This window comes from Xenopus laevis, chromosome 2S (genome assembly GCF_017654675.1).
Source record: "Xenopus laevis strain J_2021 chromosome 2S, Xenopus_laevis_v10.1, whole genome shotgun sequence".
NCBI classification, from domain to species: domain Eukaryota; kingdom Metazoa; phylum Chordata; class Amphibia; order Anura; family Pipidae; genus Xenopus; species Xenopus laevis.
The window spans coordinates 81,365,010-81,392,433 of NC_054374.1; the positions used below are offsets into that span (position 1 = coordinate 81,365,010).

At 37.8% G+C, this 27,424-nt stretch overlaps 1 protein-coding gene across 1 annotated transcript in view; it reads left to right on the plus strand.

Moving 5' to 3' along the window:
- The window catches only part of runx3.S (RUNX family transcription factor 3 S homeolog), a 34,584-nt gene extending 13,312 nt beyond the window's left edge, over positions 1 to 21,272 (plus strand). Inside the window, exons 4-5 of the mRNA XM_018249591.2 lie at positions 7,399 to 7,551; positions 18,757 to 21,272. Coding sequence (XP_018105080.1) covers positions 7,399 to 7,551; positions 18,757 to 19,271 — 668 coding nt within the window. The 3' untranslated portion in view covers positions 19,272 to 21,272. The remainder of the gene's footprint in view (positions 1 to 7,398; positions 7,552 to 18,756) is intronic.
- The last annotated feature ends 6,152 nt before the right edge of the window (positions 21,273 to 27,424 follow it).

The window sequence follows — 27,424 nt, forward strand, 5'->3', positions numbered from 1 at the left end:
CACCACTATACAATAATAGAAAATTTGTGAGACAAGTTCAAAGAGGTACAGTTGTGGGTTGATGCAAGCAGGGCCATTATCAAAAATAATGGGGGTACATACAACATAATTGGTAGGGCCCAGGCCCAATATTACTTATTTGGCAGGGCCAAGCCTTCAAGGAAACCCCAGTTTTACACATAAAGTTATCTAAATATAACAAACAAGGAAAAGTTGTGCTCACCATTAGGCGGGGGTGCAATGAGGCTGTGACCACAAAATACATATAGACAAATACAAGATTCCTCTGCACTCAACCCATTATCAATATATTTAAGACAGACATTTTGTGCATACTGCTACTGAAAAATGCCTTACCCTTTAAACAACATAGGGATTGTTTGTCCATATATTGCAATATATTTAAGATGGCTAAATATGTCAAAGTCATCCCATATCTAGCCAGTCCTACGCTCATTTTTTTTCTGATTCATTAAGACACAGATAAGTCTTCAATCTGCATTTATGAGCTTTTTAAGGGCTTGGTTCAAAGCACGCGCGTTGTTCTATGTGTCTGTGTGTATCTCTGTGTGTGGTTTCTTGGAATGACTTTAACTTGAATGTTAAATTCATAGAAAAGTTTGTATGCACTCCCCATGGGTTCAAAAGAATAACATTTCAACCACTGTGATACACACTCCAGTAGTTTTACTTTTATTTAGTAGCTACTGAAAGTTAACATGAGCTAGATATTTCAGAAGTATGAATAAATGTATGAAGCCCCCAGGCATCATTATTTTAATAGATCATTATAGATTATACTACTGTGACAAAAACTAAGACATACCCCAGCAACTCAAGTTGCTTTGGATGTCTTTATGTTGGAATTAAATTGAATCATCAAATCAACAATAACTCCTGAATTAAACGGGAACTATCGAGAAAATGAAAACTTAATATAAGCTTCGTCATTCTGAAATAAGAATGATGAATACGTTTTATAAATATAATCAGTTATATACTTTGTACTGTTTCTTCTCTATCCCTCTCTCAGCATCTGTTTCTCTTCATTCTGTCTTCTTGCAGCAGTTGGATGTCAGATATTCATTGACAGTCAGATGCAATATATCTTATAAGGGGGATACTTTTACCTAAAATATATATTAGAGCTCACTCTATTAAAATCACCAGACATCAAATTTCTCTACATGCAGGATTTGTGCAAAAGGCAGTTATTTTGTTGGATTTTGTTTGTACTGGAACCAATTATTTGAGTGAGCTCTAATACATCAGAATTTTGCCACACCAATATTTTTACATAATTACGTGCATATTCCTAAATTATCTGTGTATTCTTAAGGTATCTAAACAGTTCCAGTGTCAGGGTAACTATGTGAGTCAGCTCTCACTAATAGAAGCTTTTTTGGGGAAATATTTTATTTAACCTGTAAGTAGAAAACTTCAGCAACCTCTATTCAAATTCTCCTAGAGGATTACTGGCACTTACAGATAAAGTGCTTTATTCTGATGAAGGAAATCTGCAATAAGTAATACAGCCTGACAAAACATGTATTCAACATTTATAAAATTAGGACAAATGGTCTAAATACATATTTACTCACATTCAGAAGACAATAGATCACCTTTAAATATTATATTTTTATATGTTGTATTTTTATTCAGTTTCAGAGATGGGGATATATTTCTGAAAATATTAGATTTCTATATTTATTAGATGTTATCCTAAAAGTCCAAATTTTCATCCAACCCACTGTCAAATAGACATTAGACAATTTTCAAACGAAAACTTTTTGAAACACATGTTAGAATAAAAAATGCATTTTATATTTAGTACAGGTATAGGATCTACGTATTACATAAAATGCTTGGGACCTGAGGTTTTCTAAATAAGGGTTTTTTCCATTATTTGGATATCTATACTTGCACACATTTAAACATTACAGAAACCCAATAAGTTTGTTTTGCCACCAATATAGATTTGTGTAGGTTGGTTTGGATTAAGTACATGGTACTGTTCTATTATTACAGAGAAAAGGGAAATCATTTTAAAAAATTAGAATGATTTACTTTAAGTGGACTCTTTGGCCTTCCTGAAATTCAGAGCTTTCTGGATATCAGGTTAAAGAATACTTGTATTAAATAATAATATATGGTGTTTAAATAATATTATTCTATTAGTGCACAATTTCTATTTATGTGAAACACAGTCTGCCATGAGGCAAGGTGAGAAACAAAACTTCACTTGGCATAACAGCTCACACAATGGTAACAAAAGGGTTACATTTTGTAGAAGAGAAGCAGGTTAGAATCTTGGGTGAGCTTCTATTTAGTCCTATGGCACATTGCCTTCAAATTTTGTTGATTGAATTATCTTTGATTATAATCGTAAACTATCTCAGATAGGGGCCCCAGTCAATGAATGCGTGCATAAAGTGAATATTTTCCTACCAGACCCAGAATTGCCACTTCCAAAAAAAGTAATACATTAATATGAGAGGTATTCATAGTCAAATATACAGATGTCTCCTCTCAGAGAACACACAGTCCTTTATGGGTGCAGAGATACAGAAACGCACTAACACCTGGATTTCATGAACCGCTGGGCAAAAGCTTGCTTTCTATTTAGACTTTGAAATATTAGCTATATGTTTAATAAAACCTAAAACGCATGGGTGATCGTCTGCAACTTCTGCAGCTCCTAATGTTACATTTTTGTGTTTTTACAGACGTCTTCCAGGTGTAATTAATTTTACATATTTTGACACGTAGATGCAAATTTACTCTATAGCAATATGAAATGTAAAATTACAAGAGATGTAAATGAAAATTACAAGAGATGATCATAAGAATGCAGCAGCTATCATTATGCAACAAACAGACTTTATATTTAGATTCTTTTTTAAAGGAGAACTAAAGCTTAACTAAAGAAGTAGGCTAGAAATGTTGTACATTATGTTTTGGTCTTCTGTACCAGCCCAAGGCAACCACAGCCCCTTAGCAGAGAAGATTTGTGTCTTTTTTTTATTATTTTTAGGGTTTAGTTCTCCTTTAAAGAGTAGCATTTATCTAAGGCAGATCAGTGGCTTGTAATATGCTTAATAGTACCCTGCCCCTGGACACAACCCAGGGGCTGAATACATAGACAGAACAGGGACATAAACTTCCTGGGTCACCCAGTCCCTGATAAAAAAACACTGTATACAACCAGCAAACAGTTACCAGCCATCTTGCAAACTCCCTAAGCCATACTGCCGGCTGGCCATCCACAATGTAATTATAACAAGATCAGATGAATGAGTTTAGATTATGGGAAGCATCTTCCAGGATAGTCTACAAAAAGGCTGCAGGCAAAGATGTAGTTCAGCTGTTTGAGAGCAGCACCTTTAAACTGACAGATGAAGGCATGTATTAGACCACTGTGTCCACAGAATATTTCCATCCTGATTACCCACAGTTATTTGCATAAGCTGCGACAGAAAATATTATGAATTGTACTGAAGCCTATTGGGAAAATAAAGTATATCTCTAATAAGTTGAAAAATTTATAGCAACACTGACCATGCAGTATACGCTGTTCTCCAGCTTTACTCTCCATTCTATTCCAGATAAAATATTTATCAGATAGATTTAAACAGATAGGATTCTTTTTGGATAATTCATTTGCATACTAATTGAGCCTGACCTTCAAGAGATGGGGAAAGTTTTATTGTGCAATATTGCTTTAAACATACAGCCCCAATGTTGCTGGATTACAGCTCCCAGCATGCTTAAACCATTGATGACATGTTTGGTTGAGTAAACAGTGTTTGCATCCTCTTTAACCAAAAAAGGTGAAACAAAAGCTTGATGCTATGGTAGCGCAGACAATATTAAAGGTATACTGTCATCACTATAGAACATGTTTACGTTTGCATAAAATACTGCAAGTATTGATAAAGTGACATAGTTTAGGAAAAAATTGAAAGTGTAGAGCTCTATGTTTTCTGTATTTTGTGCCATTCACTGCTTCTTTGAAAACTTGGATTGAAACATGAACTAACTAGCTTTTAGATTTTAAGTTATTGTGTGCACGGAATGACTTCTTATTTACATTTCTACTTCTAAGCCAGAGCTTTAACATAATAGCCTCAGCAGAAGCTTCAGTGAAGCAGCTCCCTATTATGTCCCCTAATATACTGTATAACATGCAGAGGGAAACAATTAATATGGAAACCTCTTTGTCCAATGTCCAGCACTTACTGTACTCTCAGTACTCATACTACTCAACTGACTACTTCATAAGAAAATATATGGAAGATAACCTATAAATTTTCCCTTTTGCTAGAGGGAATTCTGGGAGATGTTCCCAGTGCAGTGTCTCTTTGAACAATTGAGAATCCCTAACAAAAATTGTGTGTGTGATCAACACATCACACCCTTCTGACAAATATATTCCCACTTCAAACATGGGAATAACTGTCTGTGGTCACTTAGGCTAACAATGGGACTTTTCTGCAGCATGCAGTGACATTTAAAGACTACGTCATACTTATTTGTCATGGGAATTTACCCGTACTATGAACGTATGAACCCACTTTTTAACCACTTTTTTATTTGTCATTTAATTAACCCACATAAAGACTGGCACCATCTATTTTTGGTATCCAGTTTAGCTCTGGCACCAATCCATACTGATGTATAACTACGTTCATGCCCTAGTAGCACCTTCAACTAGCAGTGGGATACTGGAAATTATACTTCAAGAAGGGGAATAGTGATTTTGCAGCATAAGTGAGCAGGGCTGTCTGTTCACTGATTTGTTTTGCCTTAAGGCATATAAAGTACTATCTTATAGAAAACTTACCAAAGAGTTTTTTTCATAACATACACACACACATTGATTCAATGAATAACTTGGAATGTGTATTTATTGTAGAGACAGCACAGAACAGAGTATAAAATCTTTCATTTCAGCTTTTGCAGCACTCCTGCTACTGAATCACTTCATTGCAAGCTCCAGTTTCATCCCAGCATACTAAATTTCACACTTACAATTCCAGGAATTCATCCAAAACTTTCAGTCTTGATTTGTTAATTGACTGTACTGTCTGGTTTTCTGTGCACAGAATATTTGATGTATTTTGTGTATTGATTTAGTATTGTATTCTAAATAAACAGCCTTTATAGTCAATTTCATTTAAACCATTGGGCCTTTATATCAAGCAGAAGGAATATTTAAGGGTCTTTTCCAGCTTAGTTCTGGAATGTAATCTAAATTTTGCAATTTTTTAAATTATAGCAGCGAAAACATTTTCCTACTGCATATTCTCCGGCAGTTTAGAATTTTAATTCTGCTGACTACATTAGCTAGATACTTGTGTGTATTATTCATAATAATAATAATATTCTTAAGCTGCTTTATTGGTCAATTTTCTATATATTGTGAAAAGGTGTTTTGGACACCTTATGCATTTTCAGTGCATTAACATTACCTACACTGCTGAATGCTTGCTATAACCAGATGCACCTGCTATTACTCCGCTTACACTCCTCTGCAGAAAAGGTGATCTGGCGATCCATCGTGCGGCACTCGATTTCTCCTCCCTGCCTTCCTTAAAAGAGATAGCCAGGGAGGAGAAACAGAGCACCGCATGAGGGATCGTCACCCTGTCACCTTCTCTGAAGAGGAGCGCAACTGGAGTAAGACTTATCGATTTCAACGTTTAATTTGTCTTTGTGTTTTTTTTTCGTTGTATACTAACAAAGTTTAAAAAAAAAATTGATGTTACTGGTCCTTTAAGGATAATATCCACTTTTTTAACTTTATATTTTTGAGTTATTTTGAGCAGGGGTAATTACCAGAAACCCTGCACCAGTATTCTTCCTAATGGTATAATATGGTTTACCAGACCATTGTTTAGGACATAGGCAGTGGTAAGAGAATTAACAGAGCAGCTGAGTGACTATATCCAGCAATTTATACATTGCTGCAGGGTCAATATGACATGTTTAAGAACCCATGGTTTAGATGTTTCTTATAAGGATGACATTAAACAGCAATATTTTTTCTAGTTGTAATGGTTTGCTCTATGGCCAAACTAGCCTGTAAGAGTACCTAGAGAGGATCTCTGTGTGGGCCCCACTCAGTGAGAACAATATATTATAGTACAAATATATTAGTATAGCCTGTGGCAATTTGATTATCCCTTATACAGCTTGCACTGTTTCAGGTATCAAAACATATCAGAGCCTTACGCCCACATTGAGATCCATTCTGGCCTTACAATAATCAACATGAGTTGTCATGGATCAGGAATCCGAACTCTATAGTTAAATTTTCTCCTTATGCCATCAGCTATCCTCTATGCTTCTGCCTCCATCCTGTGTCAGCCTGACTCTATCATCCACCTTACAATAACAATTGACAGTGTATGGAAGAGGGAGGAGGGCGTAGGCCTGGCCATGGAGGTAGGGCAGTCAAATTGCCCTGGAGTCCGTTCTTATTTCCATTTGTTTCTTTGTCCATCTAATTGTTGTGAGAGTGGGCCTTGCATGGCAGGTTTTCTGGTGGCCCCAATAAGGTCTAGTCCTAGACTGAGTTGTTCTGAAGGATTTCATAAACAGATAGAAATAAATATTCACTTTGCTTATTTTTGCACCATCAAACAAATATCAGTATTAAGATTCATTCTCATATGCAGGCCATATGCATGAGACAACAATTCATTTGTTAATCCGCTTATACTGTATAGCAGTTCTAATTTTAGACATCAAACAGTTTTAATTGAGATGCAGCACAACTGAGCAACTGATTCAATTTGAAAGTTATTCTTGCTAACAATTTTTAGGCCTGTACAATTGTCACTGAAATATACAGTAAACATTTTTCTTTATTGTGTGTTGGAGTTTTGAGCTATTTTAGCATCATGTGTACATGTTTCAAAACTATATGACTTCTTCAAGACAAGTTAAATAAAGTACCCTAGAAATACCTTTCCCTGAAAAAGAGCTTTTGCTTTTCACGAGAGTCTATCTATTTGAGAACCATACATACTACTTACGTACTGTATTGGTTATAGCTCCTGATGGAATATGACTATGAAGATTTTCATTCATCCAGGTCATAGTATATCTAGTATAGGTCAATCTAAAAACAACTGGACTTGCTGAGTAATCAATCATTGATTACTCAGCAAGTCCAGTTGTTTTTAGATTGACCTATACTAGACTCCTGATGGAAGTAAGTAATTTCATCCTTGAAAAATTAACATATTTGCTTGATGTATTTCAAGATATAACAGAACAAAGTTTTGCAGCTGCTGTTTGTTCAGGTTAATATGGTCTTTGTCAACATTTCACCCTTATTACTCTCTGTGAATTAATTGTATTTCTGTTTCTTGGTTCTTGCATGTGTTTCAGGGCACAGACAGAAACTTGAAGAGCAATCAAAACCCTTTTCTGATCGGTTTAGTGATCTTCGGCAAACATTTAGGGTCCAACCGAATTCAAATCCAAGGGCCACATTAACCAATACAAATCCCTTCAGCACTCAGGCTCAGACCCAAATACAAGGTAAGGGTGAGGTCAGGGGCATTTTGCAGACTAGTGGGTTGACTCGGAGATCATTCTCTCACATGTGAAATGGGTGGAAAGATTCAAATTACTCTGAGTGATCAAGGTCACACTGAAATAAAATGTGCCTTATGTTTAAGGTCAAATAAACATAAAAAATCCTCAAATATATTTGATTTACTGCTGTACAGACAGTAAGAATCCGATGATTGGAAAGTGAACTAATGAGACATAATTTCTTCTGCAGGCAGAAAGAGTGGCTATATAACTGTGTTAGAGTTGCTTACTGGGTTGGTTTTATTTATATCTACCTATATATTTTTTCCTACGATTATTTATTGAAGCATGTGATAAATGCTGCTTAACTATTTTTGACAACAATTTCACAACTGTTTTTCTGCCAAAATATTCCAAAACATTACTTTTTAGCTTTTCTTTCTCAATGATAACTCTTGCAGAACACTAAATCCCCTTAGTGGATTCAACTGTGCAGGGCAGATAAGTCAATTCTGATAAAGTGGCACCAAAATGTATTGATACATGTGACCATTCATTTAGTTACCTGTCAGAAAATTTTACAGATGGTCATAAATGAGTTAATTACTTTAAATAAATCCAAACTGCTTTAAATCCACAAAAATTCAAAAACATGCCAAACATTGGGGTTTTCTTTTTGTTATATGACAAAGTCTCAAATAAGCATGGCCTCATACAGTAAATTAGACTTCTATGTGTCTTTCTGTGGGCAGCATCTCTGTGCCTATTATGTCAGAATCCACTGTGCAGATAATAATCCTTATATTGTAAATATAAGTATATGTAAAAAATTGAAGCTTCTCCATATGTGACTTCTAACAAAACAGTGACAACAAAGGATGATGTGAGGCAGTTTTATACTGGAAATCTAATTATTTACCTCACTAGTCTCAAACACGGAGCTTAATTTTCCTAGCTTGCCCTGTTTAGCTTAAAGAAATAAAAAAATAGAATTCTTGTAATTCAAACAAAATTATGTGCAGCCTATTCATTCTTCTTGAACAAGGTGGTATATAGCTCCCTGTGTACACAGAGACAGAGATAAACAGACTATTTAATGTATTCATATAAGAGCAAATACTTATTTAGAACAAATAGGCAATTTGTAGATATTTTCTACAAATGAAGAGTTAATAGTGCTTTGGGATTTCAAAGGATGTGTTTTTTTTTCATCTCCATGGGAAATGCCCCCAAGCTAGAGATTTTTGGCTTGTAATTAGACAGAGAACTACTGAGTTTTCATCACAAAGCCAACACTATGGAAAGCAAAGCACATGAATATGTGTGTGTTCAGTCAATGTACTATGTGCTTATATGTAGAACAGAGTATGTAGTGCTTTGTTAAACAGTTTCCATAACATTCGTGCTCTCTGTCCTGCAGAAATGAAATGCTTAGTCTAGCTAGAGAAACTGAGAACATTTCATGTGTGACAGGGCTACAAGAAATAATAAACCCCCCTACATAGTTTGTGTGTAGCAGACTGTTCCAATTGTGTACAATAGTCCACCCTGTGTTAATTTGTAGATGCACTCATTGAGAAATTTGTATGTGCATATTTATGCGTATTTATAGGACTGAGTGTATATAATTCTGTTCTTGCAAGTCATACTACATTTTATGAATGGCTGATAGCAAACTCAACAGCAATAATTAAACACAAAAAAAATGCTGCACAAGGAAGGGGCATTCCAGTGCCGTGGGACAGCAATGTTTTGCCCTTCCATATGCGCTTCCATTTCATAGTCTCAACAAATTGCAATTACCATTCCTGAAGAGGCATTAGAGGCAACGTTAAAAACACTGGCAGTTTTTTCCTTGCATTTCTACTTCTAGATCTGCCTTCCCAATTCTATACAGCTTAAATGTCTCTATACCAAGTGTGGGGTGCTACAGAATTCAATAGGTAATCATAATACAAAATAAATTCCAAACATGGTAACCAAATCTATCAAGAACATTAGGAAGGAAGTGGGTTTTATCCTTTTTGGTTTCATTTTTGGTCCTTCGTGGTGCAACATTTTATCAAGAATGTTCCCTGTATCTTAAAAAGCTTGAAGATAAGATTTCAAGACTAAGGGCTATGGCACATGAAGTGTTCTCTAATGTTTTATTTAAGCTTGATGAATGGTGACCAACATTTACACCAAAACCACATACTTATTTCTGGCAGTTCTCAAAATCCAAGTGTTTCCAAGCTTAAAACAGTACTGGCCATGTCAGGTGCTCCTGAAGTCAATATGAGGTGACGGGGGTGGTTTTTCAGCACTTCTTCACCAACTGAAATATGACAGAGGAAGACATTCTCTTTGTGTGCATTCAGTTTTAGACAGTAGTATTCACCTTAAAACTAAGGCTTCAGGACAGGTCCGGACTGAGAAGTAAAATAGGCCCTGGCATTTCAGGTACACAGAGGCCCAATCAGCCCATATAGAGGCCCAAACAGCCCACACCAGCCCACTAAATACTGACTTTCTATGAAACCTTATAGCAGCCCCTCTGGCATTTGCCAGAAACCCACAGATTGCCAGTCCGGGCCTGCTTCAGGAACATCCAGGTGTTCAGATATTAATTTATCCTCACCATCCACTGCCATGGAACCCTTCTCAACCTTGGGCCCAACACTATTCGTGGAGAAGAGACTTAAAGACCCAAGCCCAACCCATGGTCACCCAAGCCCACAGGTCCCACGGGTTTTGGGTTGGCCTTCGCATCATTAGTAGGGAGCCCTCACAATGTGGGAACATGTGACTTTTCCTTCCTCCATATAATGCAATAGTACAACACTGTAAATATTTGACCATAGGGGGTACTGTTCATTTAAGGTCTTCATTTAAAAGCTTGCCCTATTCAATTTATGATAAATGTGCTCCATCATTTGATTATTTACCAAGGCAGATGTTTCGGTTATACATACAAATTTACTTGAAATAAAGTCTAAAGAACTAAAACTGTAGTGGGCACATCCAACTAAAAGTTACCCTGAGACTTAACTGAATAACAAATATCACAGGGAATGTTGCATATTTTAATTTGTAAATGGCACTTGTCCAGTCAGTGTGTCACACACACCCATTGATACAAATGCAAAAACTTGAATAAATTACAGCTTCAAAGTACACGTTTCTATTTTAAGCATGCAAAGGAACATGCAGTTTAGCAAATTGCTTCCAAGCAGGCAATTGATGTTCTGTGCAGTTAATTATGGAATGAAAGGGACACTCAACCTAAAACATACATTTGTTTATACAGAAAAATCCTAAGGACACAATCACAAATGTACAGTATGTGTGACCTGGATATTCTCGCAAATGCCAGAGGGGCTACTGTAAATTGCCCTAATTAAGTTCTAAGTGTAAGTAAATGCCAGTGTGTATTTTCATTTTCAGTTCTGGCATGATGTGCAATGCTAATAAAGATATAAATTATTCCTCCAACCTGCACCAGCCAAAAACTGTCCCTAGGATAGAGTCTAAGGGGCAGATTCATTAAAGGGCGAATTGTCGCTAGCGAACTCCACACTCCACCAGGCGAAAAGTACATTACAGTTGTATGGACGTCTTTATTAGAGATGTTGGTGCAAATGCTTGAAGTGGCCAATTTTTATTACAAATATCCAAGGAATCTGAATAAAGACAAAAGAGATTCTCTAATGCCCTACACATTAGCTCACCCTAAAACAAATGCTCCATGCCCCTTAAATGTCTGGGGGAAAATGTTAACCCAAAAAAGTTTAATAGATAGGACTTTTGCAGGCAATCCTGCTTAAAAAAAGGACAAGTCACCAGTGTTTTTACAACTTTAATGCATTTCCAGCAGACAGTACATGATGTAACTGACATAAGATTGAGGAAGATGTAGCTTCATTTTAGCAGTTCACCTGGTCTGAGGTGGCGAAGTCAACTCTGAAAAATCGCCTAGCGATATAGAGTCCGAATGAACGCTAGCGAAGGTCCCATTCGATAGCAAATTGTCGCCTACACCTGTTAGTAATTTGGCAATGTCCCTGCGGATGGGATTTCTGCCGAAATGTCGCTAGCGTTAGCCACTTCGCCCTTTAGTGTATCTGCCCCTAAGTCTGAAAACCAGTTGAGGAAATATTTAGATCCCATAATATTTGACTGCCCTGAAAATCCCTGAAACGACAGTATATTGTGGCATATATTGTGGCCTACATTTGTAACTTTATTATATTAAAAGGGAATAACCAGATATGGACCTCAAAAAGAGGCTCAGACCCAAATAAAAAAAAATTACATTGATGCTAAGGTTACCAAGATTATCTTGATGAGAAAAACTGCCCTCTGTTTTGTCAAAATGGTAATGTTTTGCCAAAAAATTGACAAATGCATTGTCTCTGTTTTTTCTTGTCTAGAGTTTTTCTCTTTTTTTAGTTAAAAGGACACTTTTTAGGGATGCACCAAATTCACTATGTTGTGATTTGGCTGTTTTTTTCCTTCGTAAAGATTCGGCCTAATACCGAAACAAATCTGATGGGTTAATGAGAACCATATGCTGCATGTGCGGTTAAAATTTTTTGAATTCAGTTCAACCAGAAACTAGTATGGCAAAATTCAAGCACAAATTCATGAAAACTTGTGAAGGCCCAGATTTTGCCTCTAATCTCTATCAATTGAAACATTTCTTTATCCCTAGTCATGTGTTTTTCAGCCTCAATTACTATTGTGACTATATAATTACAAGATACAATGATTGCAAACTAATTTTACTTCAGTAAATTGCAATCAATAAAGCCATTCTAGATTTTCTACAAGTGTTCATGATCATTCCACATTCAAAATTCAAATTCAGTCCCTGTGTTATTCCTTCCTAATGTATCTGAAACCATCCTATAAAGTCCTGCGCGGATCAATTTCTAAGACCCAGACCCGACCTGAACCCGCAACCAAAACCGCAACCCGAATATTTACCCGCTTTGATCCGCTACCTGACTCGGACCCGCAACTGCCTTATCCGCAACCCAGCGACCACTGTCAAACAGGAAGTGATGCTGCCACAAACCGGATGTGACATCATCAAAAGTAGGCGGGGCAGACACAAGTTTTGCAAAACTTTAAAAGTAGTAAAATATAGACAATAAAAAATGTAGTTGACCCGCAGACCCGCGACCCAAAGATACCCATCTATACCCGCACCTGAAAATCCTCCAGTCATTCTGCAGGGTGCCTGCTTTTTTTACGGGTACCCAACCCGCTGCAGGACTCTACTATCCTGTCCCACCATCCTGAATCCAGACTTACCATGCATATTGCACACAGGAAGAAAATATTTCGATAAATATTTTCAAATCTTTCCAACACAGAAAATAAATACTTAAATACCAAAGGTTCCACAAAGCCTTAATAAATCAGCCCCTGTCTAATTTGAATCTGTTTATTAGCACTCTGCCTTTTGTTTTCTTTCCAAAAATCTAAATAACTTATTCATTTCGGACTGGATTTGCATTGAAAGCAGCGGAGAAGTTTAACCTGATGGATGTAATGAAGTGAGAAGCTTGAGATATAATTAACTGACATTTAAGTTGTCTCTTTTAAGCAGAAATGGAGATTGATGACAGATCTATAAATGTAACCATTTTTGTGTCAGTTTAAGTATTTTTGTTTTTCTAAGGCCTTTGGCTGAAAGGTTCTCACTTCCTCTCCAATACTTGGAAACTTTCTGCATATAAACAGTAAAGCCTTCATGACAAGGATTTGGGAAAAGCTTCAAGTGCAAATATATTTAATATCATGGGTAATATTTGATTGGATGTGGTCATATTGCAAACAATTTGTTTATGTTATCTGATTTATTGAAACATAGGTAATATTCATTGAAAATTTCTGATTTTTATATTCACAAATACAAATTTTATTAAATTGTATTAACTAGATTTAGGGGCAGATTTTTTTCAAGATTAAAAGGATTCCTAGAAGTTTGATAGTTTTTCTTATTGTTTTTTTCCTGTTGAGCATTTTTCCTGACAGGAAAGTGTTCTTGATTTACCGCTCCTAGGGGGAAATTCACTAGAGGGGAAATTTTCACCTCAGAAGGCTTCCCCACACTTCATGCCACTTCATCAGACGTTAAATTGCAGCGCATACGCTAATTAATCAAAATAAGTAGTTCCGTCTCGCCAGTCGAATGCTGGTGAAGTTTCACTAGCGTAAATTCGTCAGCGTGAGCATTTCATAGCGAACTTTTGCTAACATTCATTTCTGCCTAGCGAAACTTTGTTAATACACTTGTGCTTAGGTCAGATTGAATGGGCGGGTACTTATATATGTCTTGATTAGAAATGTTGGTGCAAATGCTTGAAGTGGCCACTTTTTATTAAAAATAAGCCCACCATCAAACAAATGTGTCATGCCCCCAACTGGTTAAAAAAAATATTAGAACAAAAATATTTAACAGTTACAATTTTTAAACCCAATCCCATGTTGTCACTGACATAAGATTGAGGAGGATGTAGCTTCATCAGTTCGCCAGGTATAACCTGCCAAAGGAAACTCTGCCAAAATAGGTAACGTAATGGAAAATCGAACTAAAGTGAATTAGTGGAGTAACAATTGTTTGCCTGAGTGAAAATTCACCTGGCGAAAGTGATGCTCTCTTTTGAAAGCAAATTGTCCTCTGCGTCTGTGCATTAGCGATGTCCCTGCGGATGGTATTTCTGGCACAGCGAAGGTCACTTCACCCTTTACTAAATGTGCCCCTTAAAGTCAATGGATGCCTCAATTTTATAGAATATGCAAGACTTCTTTGAAAGCATTCATTTTCTGTTGGGGTCAGTACTCAGTGACTATAAACACTAACATCCATCCAAATCCATAATTGTTCCAGTCTCAAAAAACACTGTTAGGTAAGAAATTATAGCTATAATTTTACAGAGCTGTAATTAGTACAAATTGCTGATAATTCAGGCCCACAGTCTGTATTAAAAGGAAATATGTTCAAATATATATTGTTTATTTGTAATAGACAATATTTACCTTTGTACCTTTCTATGGTCCTTATATACCTGGCAAATGCCGAAGGTGCTGCTGTAAGATGCCACAGTCACTATTTATCAGTGATGTAACTGGTGGGCAATGATCAGTCTAAGCTGTGTGCTTGTGCAAGTACACTTTTTGAGCCCAGCGAACACAATAAATTGTGATGACCACAAAGTATTTTGAGGAGAACACCTAGTTTTTTTGACCTGCTCACACTGCTTTTTAAAAGTGTGCATACAGTTTTAGAAGGTGTGCAATAAGACTTGCACCCCTAGGGGCAGATTTACTAAAGGCTGAAGTGGCTAACACTAGCGACAATTCGCTAGCGTTACCACCTGCAGGGACATTGCCAATTTATGCAGGCGCCAATTCACTAGTGAAAGAGACTGGCGCTAGCGGTCATTAGCACTCTATTACCAGGCGACTTTTTGCTCTGGTGAATGAATGTTACTCTGCAAATTCACTAAAGTACAGATTTTACTGAGCGTTACCTCTTTCGCCAGAGTTGCCTTCGCCACCTCAGACCAGGTGAAGTGCATTAAAGTAGCTAGATCTTCTTCAATCTTCTGTCACTTACATTACATTCAAAAAAAATCCAAAAGTCCAAAAAGCCTGATTGCCTGCAAAAGACTTTACCTGAACTTTTTTTGGGTAACCAGTTTTCCCCAAACATCTGGAACATTAATTTTACAGTGGGCACGTGTAGGGCATTAGAATAACTTTATTGTCTTTATTAAGGTTCCCTGGAATTGTGTTTTAAAATGCACCAACATTTAACATTAAGACGTCGATACAACTTTAAATTTCCCGCCCTATGCAAATTGACCTGAACGCAAGATCCCTAGCGAAGTTTCGATAGGCAGAAATGAACACTAGCGCATCTTCACTATCAAATGCTCAAATTGCTGAAGTAACGCTAGCAAAGAGTCGACAGCATTCAGAGCCCACGACAAAGCTCTGCATTTTCGTGAATTGGCGTAGTCTGAGAGCATTTGTGCTTGGCGAAGTGTTACGATGGTTGCAAAATGGTCGCTGGCAACAATTCACCCTTTAGTAAATCTGCCTCCTAGTATTTAAGCTACTGTTTAGAATGGTAGAATGTGATTTCACCGCATTCAAGTTGAAATTCAAGTTCAACATTCAAGTTTTTAAAATTTTTTAAAAAACAAACAAACAAATAAATTAAATTTTTGATCAACTTCTTGTTTCACTAAGAGAGATAAAACACCTAAGTCAATTTGGTTTGGCTATTATTCATTGTCCATCTAACCATAGTACAGACATCCTATTCTCACCATTAAAAGCTAAATTAAAGCAGCTTTGCTTGATTCAAATGTGTTTTGCATGAAACAATTTGACCTCTAACTCATAAAAGAAGCACGGATATCATTTAACATTTTGCACGTATTTGTTGAGAGGGGATTAAATGTAAGACTGTATTTTTCTGAATACATTTTTAATGCATTTACATTAGCAGAGCTTGGTGGAAACATTTAAAACTTGCCCTTCTCGAAAATGTGATACCTGAACAGTACACAGACTCTGTACTGTAATTGTATTTGACATCTAGTAGCAAACCTAGGAATTTCCAGTGCCCCACAAGAATCTTGCTGAGAGAGAGAGATACACTGAATACTATTATTTTAATAAGGAGTTTTTGATGTCAGAAAGAATTTGAATTTTTCTAGTGTAGTGAACAGAAAAATGTTTGCTAACTGGGTGGCAAGCCCAAAAGAGAGAAGTCAGAACTCTTAGGCCAGAATCAACATAATTAGGAGGTACTAGGCAACTGGAGACATTTCACATAATAATGTTTCCTTGTGCTAGATCCTTGAGTATGTTACATGTAGAAAGCATGTAGGTTCATCACCTGTTGTAGTATTGTTTTGTGAGGAATTGAGAAATATACACCAGCAACATGCTAACAAATCCCATTCTCTAAAGCAGCACACCAGTCTGAAATCAAAACCCAACAGGCCAGATTTTTTTTTGTTTTGTTTTTTGCAATATTTTCTTTCCTCTGGAGATTGAAAAGGGTACAGAAAATAAACACAAAGTTACAATAACAGTCTGCTGGAATCCCTCATAATTGAAGGGGTAAATATTTAACCCTTTGTTTTCTCTGCCCAGATGGTATTTATACAGTCAGCTCTGTATGTATTCCAGATAATTAAATGTCCCACAGAAATATATAGGAATGCCAATGCTTGATTCCTAGTGGCAGTAACTCACTATGTATAATTTACACATATTTCTGGTTTTTATATCTGATAGAAAGGCATAGCAATTCAGCACAGTAAGAATATAGGCCAAACAAAAAATGGTGGCACTATATAAATGGAGAATATGAATAATTAGCCACATACCTATGGACTTTATTATCAGATAATCATATCTTACTTAAATCAGATACGTATATCTTAATGGTATTAGATGTAAGAAGAATTATTACCTACACTGCTCTGGTACAAGCTATAAAACTCACAACCTTTCTATTACTGTTATTAAGGGTCAATAAATACTTTCCAGGTTTTCCAAAGTAATATATTAGCGCAAAGCAATAGTTTCTGTCATTGTGAATCATTTTTTCTTAACTGTTATTCCCCTATTGAATGGGGGGACTATGAACTATGTAACTGGTTTTGCAGAACAACATTGTAAATGGTGTATGGATCCAACTCATTGGCCCAACTAGGTTTTTCCTAGCAGAATACGATTGTTATCATACACAAAGTTATTGCTCAAGCTTCAGCATACTTCTGAATATAACTTTCATATACTTTAGCTCTCGTATCTACAAATTCTACATATCGATAAATGTCACATGATGTTTAATGAAATAGTCCTTTGCATATGAGTATCAATGTCTCTTTAATGCATGCAAACAGTTCAGGCATATCCCCCCCCCCCTCCCTCTCTCTCCAGAGCTAGGTTTATTAAAAGCAATTTGAATGACAAACATTCAGTTAATATACAAGGAAAGACTTGGCTCCAGTGAAGGGGGGGAGTCACATCATGAGCTAGGGACATGGACTGAACTAAATCAGAAGTACTGACCTCTCCATGGCTTCTAATTTATATACATACCACTCTGCACTACTTTCCCAACCCAAAACATTGATGTTTCCGTAGATAGATCAGGTGAGATTTGGAAGCTTTTAGTCCCTGGGCTGAGCCCTCACAATGGCTAAATTCTTACCTCTAAATGGACTCATTCATTTGGTGTAGCAGCTGGTGCGATTTTGAGAAGAAAATAAACATTTCCTTGAACTATTATGATTGGCAAAGGAGGGGGTGCAGTTCAGCACTCAAGCCGGCAGGCTGCACAATGTGTGGAAATGCACGAATGATTAAGATCATGGCAAGGCATCACATGCTACAAATACCTATGCCTGTGTACAAATATGTGCATACACACCACACTTACACACAGCAATGAGCACTCAGGTAACCCATATGTCAGGGAGAAGCTAAATCTGAAAGTCCAGCTGTTGTAGAATTACAATTTAACCTACAACAGAGAAAGGCTTCAGAGAGTTGTAGTTCTGCAGCAGATAGAGTTTCAGAAGTTTCAGTCTATCCCCTGACCCCTATACTATGTACAACTATACATTTATCACAGCTGCAAATGCTTTCTGAAATGTGTCAGTTTAAAAACACTTTTCCGACTTTCATGAACATGGCAGTAAGTGATTAAATAGAATGCACTGCTTTTCTTTTGGAGGTAATCACTGTTCAGGTGTGATGTTTGGGCCATTTTTCTGATCAGCTTTGTTTCAGGCTTTTGTAGTTTCTCAAAGGGCAGACATTGCAGACACCCCCATTGAAGAGAATAATCTTTGCATTAAATAGAAGCAGGCACAGTCACAGATCTCTTGCTCATATGTAGTATATATCCAGGCATTCAGTCTTTCTGGTGAAAATACTTTTCCAGGCACTAGACTGAATGCAGAGTCTTCTTGGATTCTTGGATATATGTATAGATCTGAAAGTAAAAAAAGTCACATTTTATCTCGGCACGACAAGAGAGAGATTATGTAAAAATTATGTAATAATGTAAATATATAGTATTTCTTTTTTTGTTCTGTTATTGATTTAAATGTCTTATTGAAAGCTTACCTAGGACTTTACTATTTACTTGATGTTAATTCACTTTTAATTTTCTTTTCATTTCAGGAACAGATTTAAACCCTTTCGCAGATCCCCGTCAGTTTGACCGTCAATTCTCAGCTCTTCCTTCTCTCACAGAGTCCAGGTTTTCCGATCCTCGTATGCATTATCCCAGTGCCATGTCATCTGCATTCTCCTACACTGCTTCTCCATCGACAACTGGAATTGGTGGCATAAGCATGACTGGAATGCCAACTACCACTCGTTTCCATCACACTTATCTACCCCCTCCCTACCCTGGTTCATCTCAAAACCAAAGTGGACCATTCCAGACTAATGCATCCCCCTACCATCTCTACTATGGTACATCATCTGGCTCATATCAATTTTCCATGGTTGCAGGGGAGCGTTCTCCGTCTAGAATGCTCTCCTCTTGCACTAGTGTTGCTGGGAATAACCTAATCAACCCCAATATGGCAAATCAAAGTGATGGAGTAGATGCAGATGGCAGCCATAGCAATTCTCCTACAGCCATGAGCACTAGTGGAAGAATGGATGAGTCGGTCTGGAGACCCTATTGAGAGACTTTGTACAAATACAACCATATAATTTTGCTCCTGTAGAAAGTCTTTCAGCAGCATCTGTGTCAAGGATGGAACTTTACATATTTTTATCTCACATGCAATGGACAAACCAAATAATTATGAACTAACGAGGACATCATAGGAACAAAAACCTCTTATTTGCTAGAAGGATCTCCACTTACCAGAAGCATTATCATCTCATGATGTTACGCCTACTTTCTGCAAGAAGAGTTTTGAGTTTAAAAACACATGACCACATGCAGATGAACTGAAATTTGCTCTAGTTCCTCATGTATATATTTATCAAGTCTTTTGTTTACAGCTCAATGATATGCATTGCTTCTGTTATTATATTTGCAGAACATCTCACAAGCCAAAGTGAGAACTTGCTGTTTTTATTTTCCAATTGACAGTTAATGGTACAATATTTGCCAGTTGCAGTAAGTGCACTCTTTACTTAAAGACCATTACTTAGATAATTTGATTTCAGTGGAACCCCCGTGATATATCTGTTTTAATGTATAAGTCCAGTGAAGGATAACAATCCTTTGTTTCCACTAATGCTATTTAATTTATCCAACTCATTTTCCATTTTTAAATTTGAATTTTGTGTGCCTACTTCTTGACATATACTGCACAGAATGGCAATGGTGAGCCATGTTTTGAAAACAATAACTGTTGCTCCAGCATTAGTGAATATCATAAGCTTGCTCACAATGACTAGCAAGGGATGGGCTTTCTTAGAATAATTCCAAGCTTTGATATCACAGTCATAGCGTGTGACCTTCCCAAATAAGTATCTTCAGGTTTTTGATATTATCTTTATGTAAATGTTATATTAATGTACATTGCAGTTTCCAACAGATTTTACTTTATTTTACAATATTCTGAAAGCAGAAAATACTTCTAAGCATTATAACCCTAGAATCCAATTGAAAACTGTTTAAATGGGCAATCTACCACTCCTTTGCTAAGTAATATTGTACACATTTTTACAGTATCTGCTATGTGGCCAACATATCTAGACCAGCAACCTAGATATGTGCATGACTTTACGCTATACAGCATAATAACATGCACAGAGTTTGCATGAAGTCTAGGAACCCATAGCAAATAATCAGATTCAAACAGGTGACCTGTATATTAAGTTGTTGTTGATTAATCGTGCAGATGCAAATGTTGCTCCTTCTGTTAGTTTACCACTATTCACATTTTTTGTTTTTTACAAATAGTGGGTGATACAGTTATAAACAGTGTTTAAATTATTTTTGTTTGTTTTTTTAAGCTACTCTAGCATGCAACTCAGAGAAAGATGCCTTGCTGATGCTGAACTGAAATTAGCAGCATCCCACATCAACCAATTGGGAGATAGCTCAATAGATCAATAGCTGCTACACTTAAGGTTGGACTTCCCCCTGTTTGCAGAACAGGACTTGTATCTAATAAATGTGATGGCAAACATGATACAGTTTAGGCATGCCTTTGCTCTCTCAGGACAGGCTTTTTTTATTGTAAGTGGCATCTGTTCCACAATGAGCTAGAATGTTCTTATTAATCTCATGTCAGTCTGATTACTCCTATTTACACCTATGCTTTGTCTGTCTTTCACTCTTTATATTACTATCATCTATCTATATTACTTGCTGTTATCTCCCTGTCTATGTTATTATGTATCATGCATTCCTTGATTCGTCTATCCTTTTTGTCACTGTAAATTTATGGTACCAGCAATCTAAACATAATAATATGAAAAAATTAATATATTGCTTTGATAGAGTTTATGGCTAATTGATTCTGTTTGTAAAAAAAAAAAAGTATTTGCTTTGCACTAACTGTGCTTGTTCTCAGCATATCAGCATATTATATTTCTGGAAATAATTTGCAGGCTGACACATTCAACGAATTGCACTCGTGTGTTTGGATGCATTTGCTCTTGGTGCAGAAACAAATGTATTAAATGCAGGGACAATCATGTAACTTATTAAAGAATCGTTGCTTTATTAAAAGTGTCATCTGCACTTAAATGGGACGGGGTGGCAGTTACTTCATTATAGGTAACTTGAAAAGTATGAATTTTCACTGATCTCTTCTGTGATGTTATGAAGCTATTCCCAGTATTGATATCAAATACATTGAGTTGGCCGCCACGTTGATGATATTTTTAAAGGAGGATCCATTGAATTGGGAACCAACATTGCTGTCAGCTGAACCTAAAATGCTTATAGCACTTAACCTCTTGACATAATGAGACATCACTGCTAACCCATAAAACAGACAGAAAGTTTTTATCTTTTAAATGCATTGTGGCAAATTCCCTAACCGGCTAAAATTCGACAGCGACGGCCGGCTTTGCAGCCATCGCAACACTTTATGCCAGGCGTAAATTCGCTAGGACAACGCTAATTCACTGAAGTGTGAAGTTGTGTCCAGGGCGCAAAACGCTACCATTACTTCGGCAATCAAAGCAAAGATGTGCTAGCGTTGTCTAATTTTTATGCAGCCGGAAATTATAAAGTTACATGGACGTATATGTTGCAGCAAATACATTACATTACACAAGTCCAGGGAACCTTAACACATAAAATAGGGATGCACAGAAACCACACCCCCAAATCCTTTGCGAAAGATTCGACCGAATACCAAATCGATCCTCCCTGCCGATGACGTCACAAAAGGGGTGTTGCGAGAGGCACGAGTCTCTAAAAGCTCAACCCGGAAGTTGGAATCCGGGATTTGGAAGGTCACTTGTCAGTTATCCTTTATTCCATATGCCTCTTCCTGTAGCTTGTGTAGCTAGAGGACTGTGTGTCCTGTCTCCTCACCTTTGCTCTTTCAGAGATGAATTGATGCTCTTGATGCGCATGATTGGACTGGGGCAGTGTAGGCCCACCAGAGAATCTGATGACAAGGGCCCACCAAACACATTCAAATTTGTTAATGGTACTTGTGGCTTACATGGTAGCAAAATTACTTCTAAGAAGGGACAGATTTCCCCATGTGGCGCCCCTAGGCCTCATGGACCTAGTTCCCATCCCTAGTGCTCCTTAGGGATGCGGCTGGGTGGCATGCCGCCCCTAAAATTTTGCCGCCCTAGGCCCAGGCCTTTGTGGTCTTGCCACAAATCCAGGCCTGTTTATAAGTTATTCAATACTATTATCAATATCAATACTGAAATTGTCAGCTGAATTTGTCAACAGTACAAGGAAAGAGCTCATAAACCCTGAAATGTTGTGTCTAGCAACTTGTAGCCAAGGCATTAAAGTACTCAATAATTAAATGATCAGGTAGCCCTAGGTTTAATCATGGTGCAAGTAAATACATAGTATAATATGATTAAATAATTATATATTATGATTTTAGACACCACACCAGTAAACAATAAAGTTTTATTTATTTTCTAAAATAAGGGCCCCGTGTACAGGGCCCCCAAGGCTGCATGGTCCTAGCGCAGGCTCCTTGAGCGCAAATGCACTTTCAAGCGCTTTGAGTCCCCTGTGCTCCTTAGAGATGCGGCTGGGCGGCATTCCCGTCCCTAAATTTTTGCCGCCTTTGGGCCTCGCCACAAATTTGAGCCTGCCCGTATACAACAAATTAGTCATTATTTCTACTATGGCACAAATGTCAAACTATTCCCTCTAAAATCTGCAGAAACCTATATCAAGGAAAAAATTAAACCTTTTCAAAAAAGCCACTCCTGGTAAATTCGGATTTTTAAATCAGAATTTCGGTTCTGCTGTGCAGAGAGCATAATGCGCTCTCCTCACAAGCGATGCAGTCTCTCCTACAACCGCTCCATAAATGGTTTGTGTCGTGTGCGAGGGGGGGCGGCATCAGAACGGTCAGCTCAGGGCGACCAGGAGCTCCAAAACACCCCATGTTCCTCGTCTGTCTGCCCCTAGTTCCAGCCCTGTAACATACACTATTGTTATATATACTCATTAGTTAGCTAAACATAGAGTATTTTAGAAGGTAGTAAAAATAGAAATCTATTCAGATTGTCACCGATTTATTTATAACACACTGAGCGGGGATGGTTTCTGCTTTGTTTTAAATAGAGGACTACAGTCAAGATTCATATTTAATTTGTTTCATCCCTTGGAAATAAGAAACTGATTGTGTACCATTTGTGAATATATAATGTTAGCCTTTACTATCCCCCTCTTAGCAATCTCAGCAATGGGTCAGTGGGTTATTCTAAAAAAACGGTTGGCTCTAGAACCTTACCTAGGCAAAGGAAGCTCACACCAATGTATCGGAGCCAACTGCCATTCAATGCTGACAGGAAAATAATGAAGAGCAGCTTGACTATTTCTCAAATAGTACAAAATGTATACTTAGGAAGTTGTTATAATTATGATTATCCTTTATTTATATAGTGCTTAAATATTTCTCAGTGCTTTACAAACATTAGATAGCATTCACGTCAGTCCCTGCCCCAGTCTAGTTTACAATGTTTACAAAGTTCCCTATCACATCTATCACACACGCTAGGACCAATTTGATCAAATATTAAAACCACAAAGCAAATGCATTTGTTACCAATAAAAAGCAAGCCTGTGGAAGTGCCTGCATACTTACCTCACACTTTGATACCTTTATGGGCAATGAGATGTCATTGTGTGATGTCACCAAAATACAGTGCATGTTAACAACAAAAAAAAGTTTTTTGTGTCACGAGTTTATGCCGCAAACATAAATGGTTCTTGTACAGTTGGCTAGTGGTTGAAAAAGAGCAGACTAAAGAAGAAATAATCCAATTTAACTATATATGTAAATAGTAATGTTACCAACAACACAGCCGTATTGTTGCCATAACAGCAACAGCTTACACAGTGAGAATTTCCCCGTATTGAACTATATTGGAAACATTTTAAGCATCTGTCAAATGATTCTATGATGGTGCCACATGAAAGAGAAGGGAATGAATACAAAAAGGGCTGGTGTAGGTGATTGTAGCATTAAAATGAGTAAACAAATGGAAGGCCAGACAGATTTTAATACTGTGGAATACCAGATGTATTCCATTCTACCTAAATGGCTTAGAGTTTATTTCCCATGGAAAGGGAACCCTCAGCCAACCTTGCATTTTCTGCATTACAAATCCACCAGCTAAAATCAAACTAGGATTCATAGGCCCCACCAAAGAACCTGACCTGCTGGGCCCATTCTCACAGCAATTTCATAATATACTGTATGGCAAAGCCAAATGATACAGGTTTGTATATAGGCCCATGTTAAAAATAAGGATGGGCTGATGCATAGGCAGAGAGTTAACTAAAGGCATTTTCTACATGGATTTCTGTAGTTGTATGACATCTCCAAAATCCATGTATAATATTGCAGAACATATGGCAGGATAAATAAAAGACAGTACCAGCAGTAATACCCCCAGAACACATCCATATTAACCCCAGAATACACTAGGATGAATGCAGTGCCAGTTTTACTTCCCAGGGTACATGGTAGAAAAGATCAGTTCCCTGTATAGTACCAATAATATCACATTAATTGGAATAAGCTAGCCTCCCCGTTTCTTGACCTATATATGCCCACCTCTTTGTACTTAGATTTCTGAGAATGTGCTCAGATATGGCAATTTGTAGCATTGTCTCTCCCTATGGGGCAAATTTACTAAAGCGTGAAGCGGATAACGCTAGCGCAAATTAGCCAGCGTGATGTCATTTTGTTACTTTGTTACTAGCGAAGTGGACCTACTCTAGCGCTACTTCGCACCCTTACGCCAGGCGAAGTTGCTCTATGGTGAAGGGACGTAACTACTCTTATTCACTAACTTGTGCATTTTACTGAACGTTACTTCTTGCGCCAGACTTTATTTCGCCAGTTCAGAGCAGGCGAAGTTCAATAGGAGTTTGTCCAAAAATAGTTGAAAAGTCCCAAAAAATGCTGGCTTCATTTACTTTTTTAAGGGTGATAGTATGAAAAATAGCATAAATGTTTTTGTGGGTACCCTCCTTCCCCCCTACATTTCCTAACATATGGCAACTCAACGATACAGTGGGCACATGTGTAGGGCAATAGAACACCTTTATTTTATTTTTTAAAGGTTTCCTGGACTTGTCTAGTGTAATGAACCTACATTACACTAGACAAGCCCAGGAAACCTTTAAAAAATAGCAGCATATACGTCCATTGTACTTTAACTTGGCGCTTAACTTGGCGCTGTATGCAAATTAGGCATTGGCAACTTCGCTACCGTTCACCTCCCTGAGCGCAACTTCGCATTTTAGTGAATTTGCGTAGGGCTGGCGAAACTGCGCCTGGCAAAGTGCGGCGAAGCTGTCGCTTGCGCAACTTCGGATCTTAGTGAATTTGCCCCTAAATGTCTAAAGCTAAAACATTCTAAATATGGACAGCAGGCGGCTTATGAACAGTTTGATTGAACGTACATAGGATTAACTATGTGACATGTAGGGACCCCAAAATAAAAACTGCGCTTATTCAGTTTCAGGAAACAAAGCCTACTGCCTACGTTGTATGTGTGTAACTTTGTTACACATTTTGGCAAAGCCAAAAAGAGTATCTTTCCACTTCAAATTGCTAAGCTTATAGCAGGCAGTGATGGCGGGTTGGATCCCCAAATGGAAGTGTGGGTGTAGCATACAGCACTGTAGTTAAATGCTCAAGCAACTATGTGGCAGTTGATCCTGCAATGATCACACAAACAAGTACAAGAGGTCCTCTGTACTCAACCCATTATCGATATATTTAAGACATTGAAAAAAATACCCTCCACTTTAAACAAAACAGGGATTGTTTGTCCATATATTGTAATATAAAAGTCATCCCTGGTATGGATAGTCCTACACTGTCATCTGATTCATTAAGAATTCTACTTCTTCATTATACATTTTACACAGGAACTAAGTTTTACCTGCAACTTACTTGCTTTCAAGGTTAAAATTGGTTGCCCTTTTATTAGACACCAGTGGGATCACCTGACTACAGCAGGAAAGGGTGGGAGCTACAACATGGAGCTGGTCACTGCTCCTGTATAACTATAACAAACAAGGGAAGGTTATGCTCCTACAACGATAACAGGACCCACATGACAGTCCATTTGGCAGTTCCCAAGAGGCATATCACCCCCTCTGATCGTCAGCAAGGGCTGTGCTGTGTGGCCTTGGAGATGCATTATAATTATATAGTAATTATATATACTCTGCTCTGTTTGCTGCCCAAAACATCTTGCCATCCTAGGCCCGGGCCTTTGTGGCCTTTCCACAAATCCGGGCCTGTTTCCAGTTACATGTCCTTTACCAGCCAATGCCAGTTAGGTGTAAGAGCTACATCATATGCTTAATCTTCCTTACTTCTGTTTTGTCCCCTGTTTCAAATAACTGTTTAATGTCAGTTCTCCAACAAAGCTGGGCAACTTACTCTAATGGATGCCTTAGACATTGTCATGACAATAGTCAGCTAAGTTCAGTCAATACCATCTATAAGGCAAACAGAAGGTTATACATTAATGTCATAATTCATGAACTGTTGCAATAAAGGAAAGCCCTGGATCTATAAATGCAGGGGCTGCATGACAAGGGGCCAGATTACATTGGTTTACATTCAAAGATTGGCAGAATCAGATGCAGCTGTGATTGGGTGAAAAGGAATGAGTTAAAGGAGAAGGAAACCCCCTGGACACAAAAACCCTCCCCTGTGTTGCCCCTCCTCCCCCCTGGCCTACCTGTCCCCCCCCCCCCGGGCAAATGCCCCTAACTTGTTACTCACCTCTCTGCGCAGTTCCTGTCCATGGAGCTCACAGGCGTCATCTTCTCCCAAGCGGTCTTCTTCCTGGATTAATCGGCCCATTTTGCGCCCAGGGAATTTCCTTCTCCTTTAAGGCAGGTGAAAGCTGGACTGGGGGTGGAGAAAGAGATATCACCAGCCCCGCCTCCTACATCATCCGCCTCACCCCCTACCCATTTTCCGGCAGCAGAAAAGGTGGCAACCCTTATGGTGGGGATGCAGCTCCTGCATGTAGCAGGTTTGGGGACCATCCTCTCTGTAGATAGAGGCAGTCTTCACTGAGGAACGGCAGAGCATAGTAGCGATCTCTTATGGAATTCTGGCTTTGAATTATGTTTATATTTCCCAGTAGCATCTAGTATGGCAGCTCACATATAAATAATAAA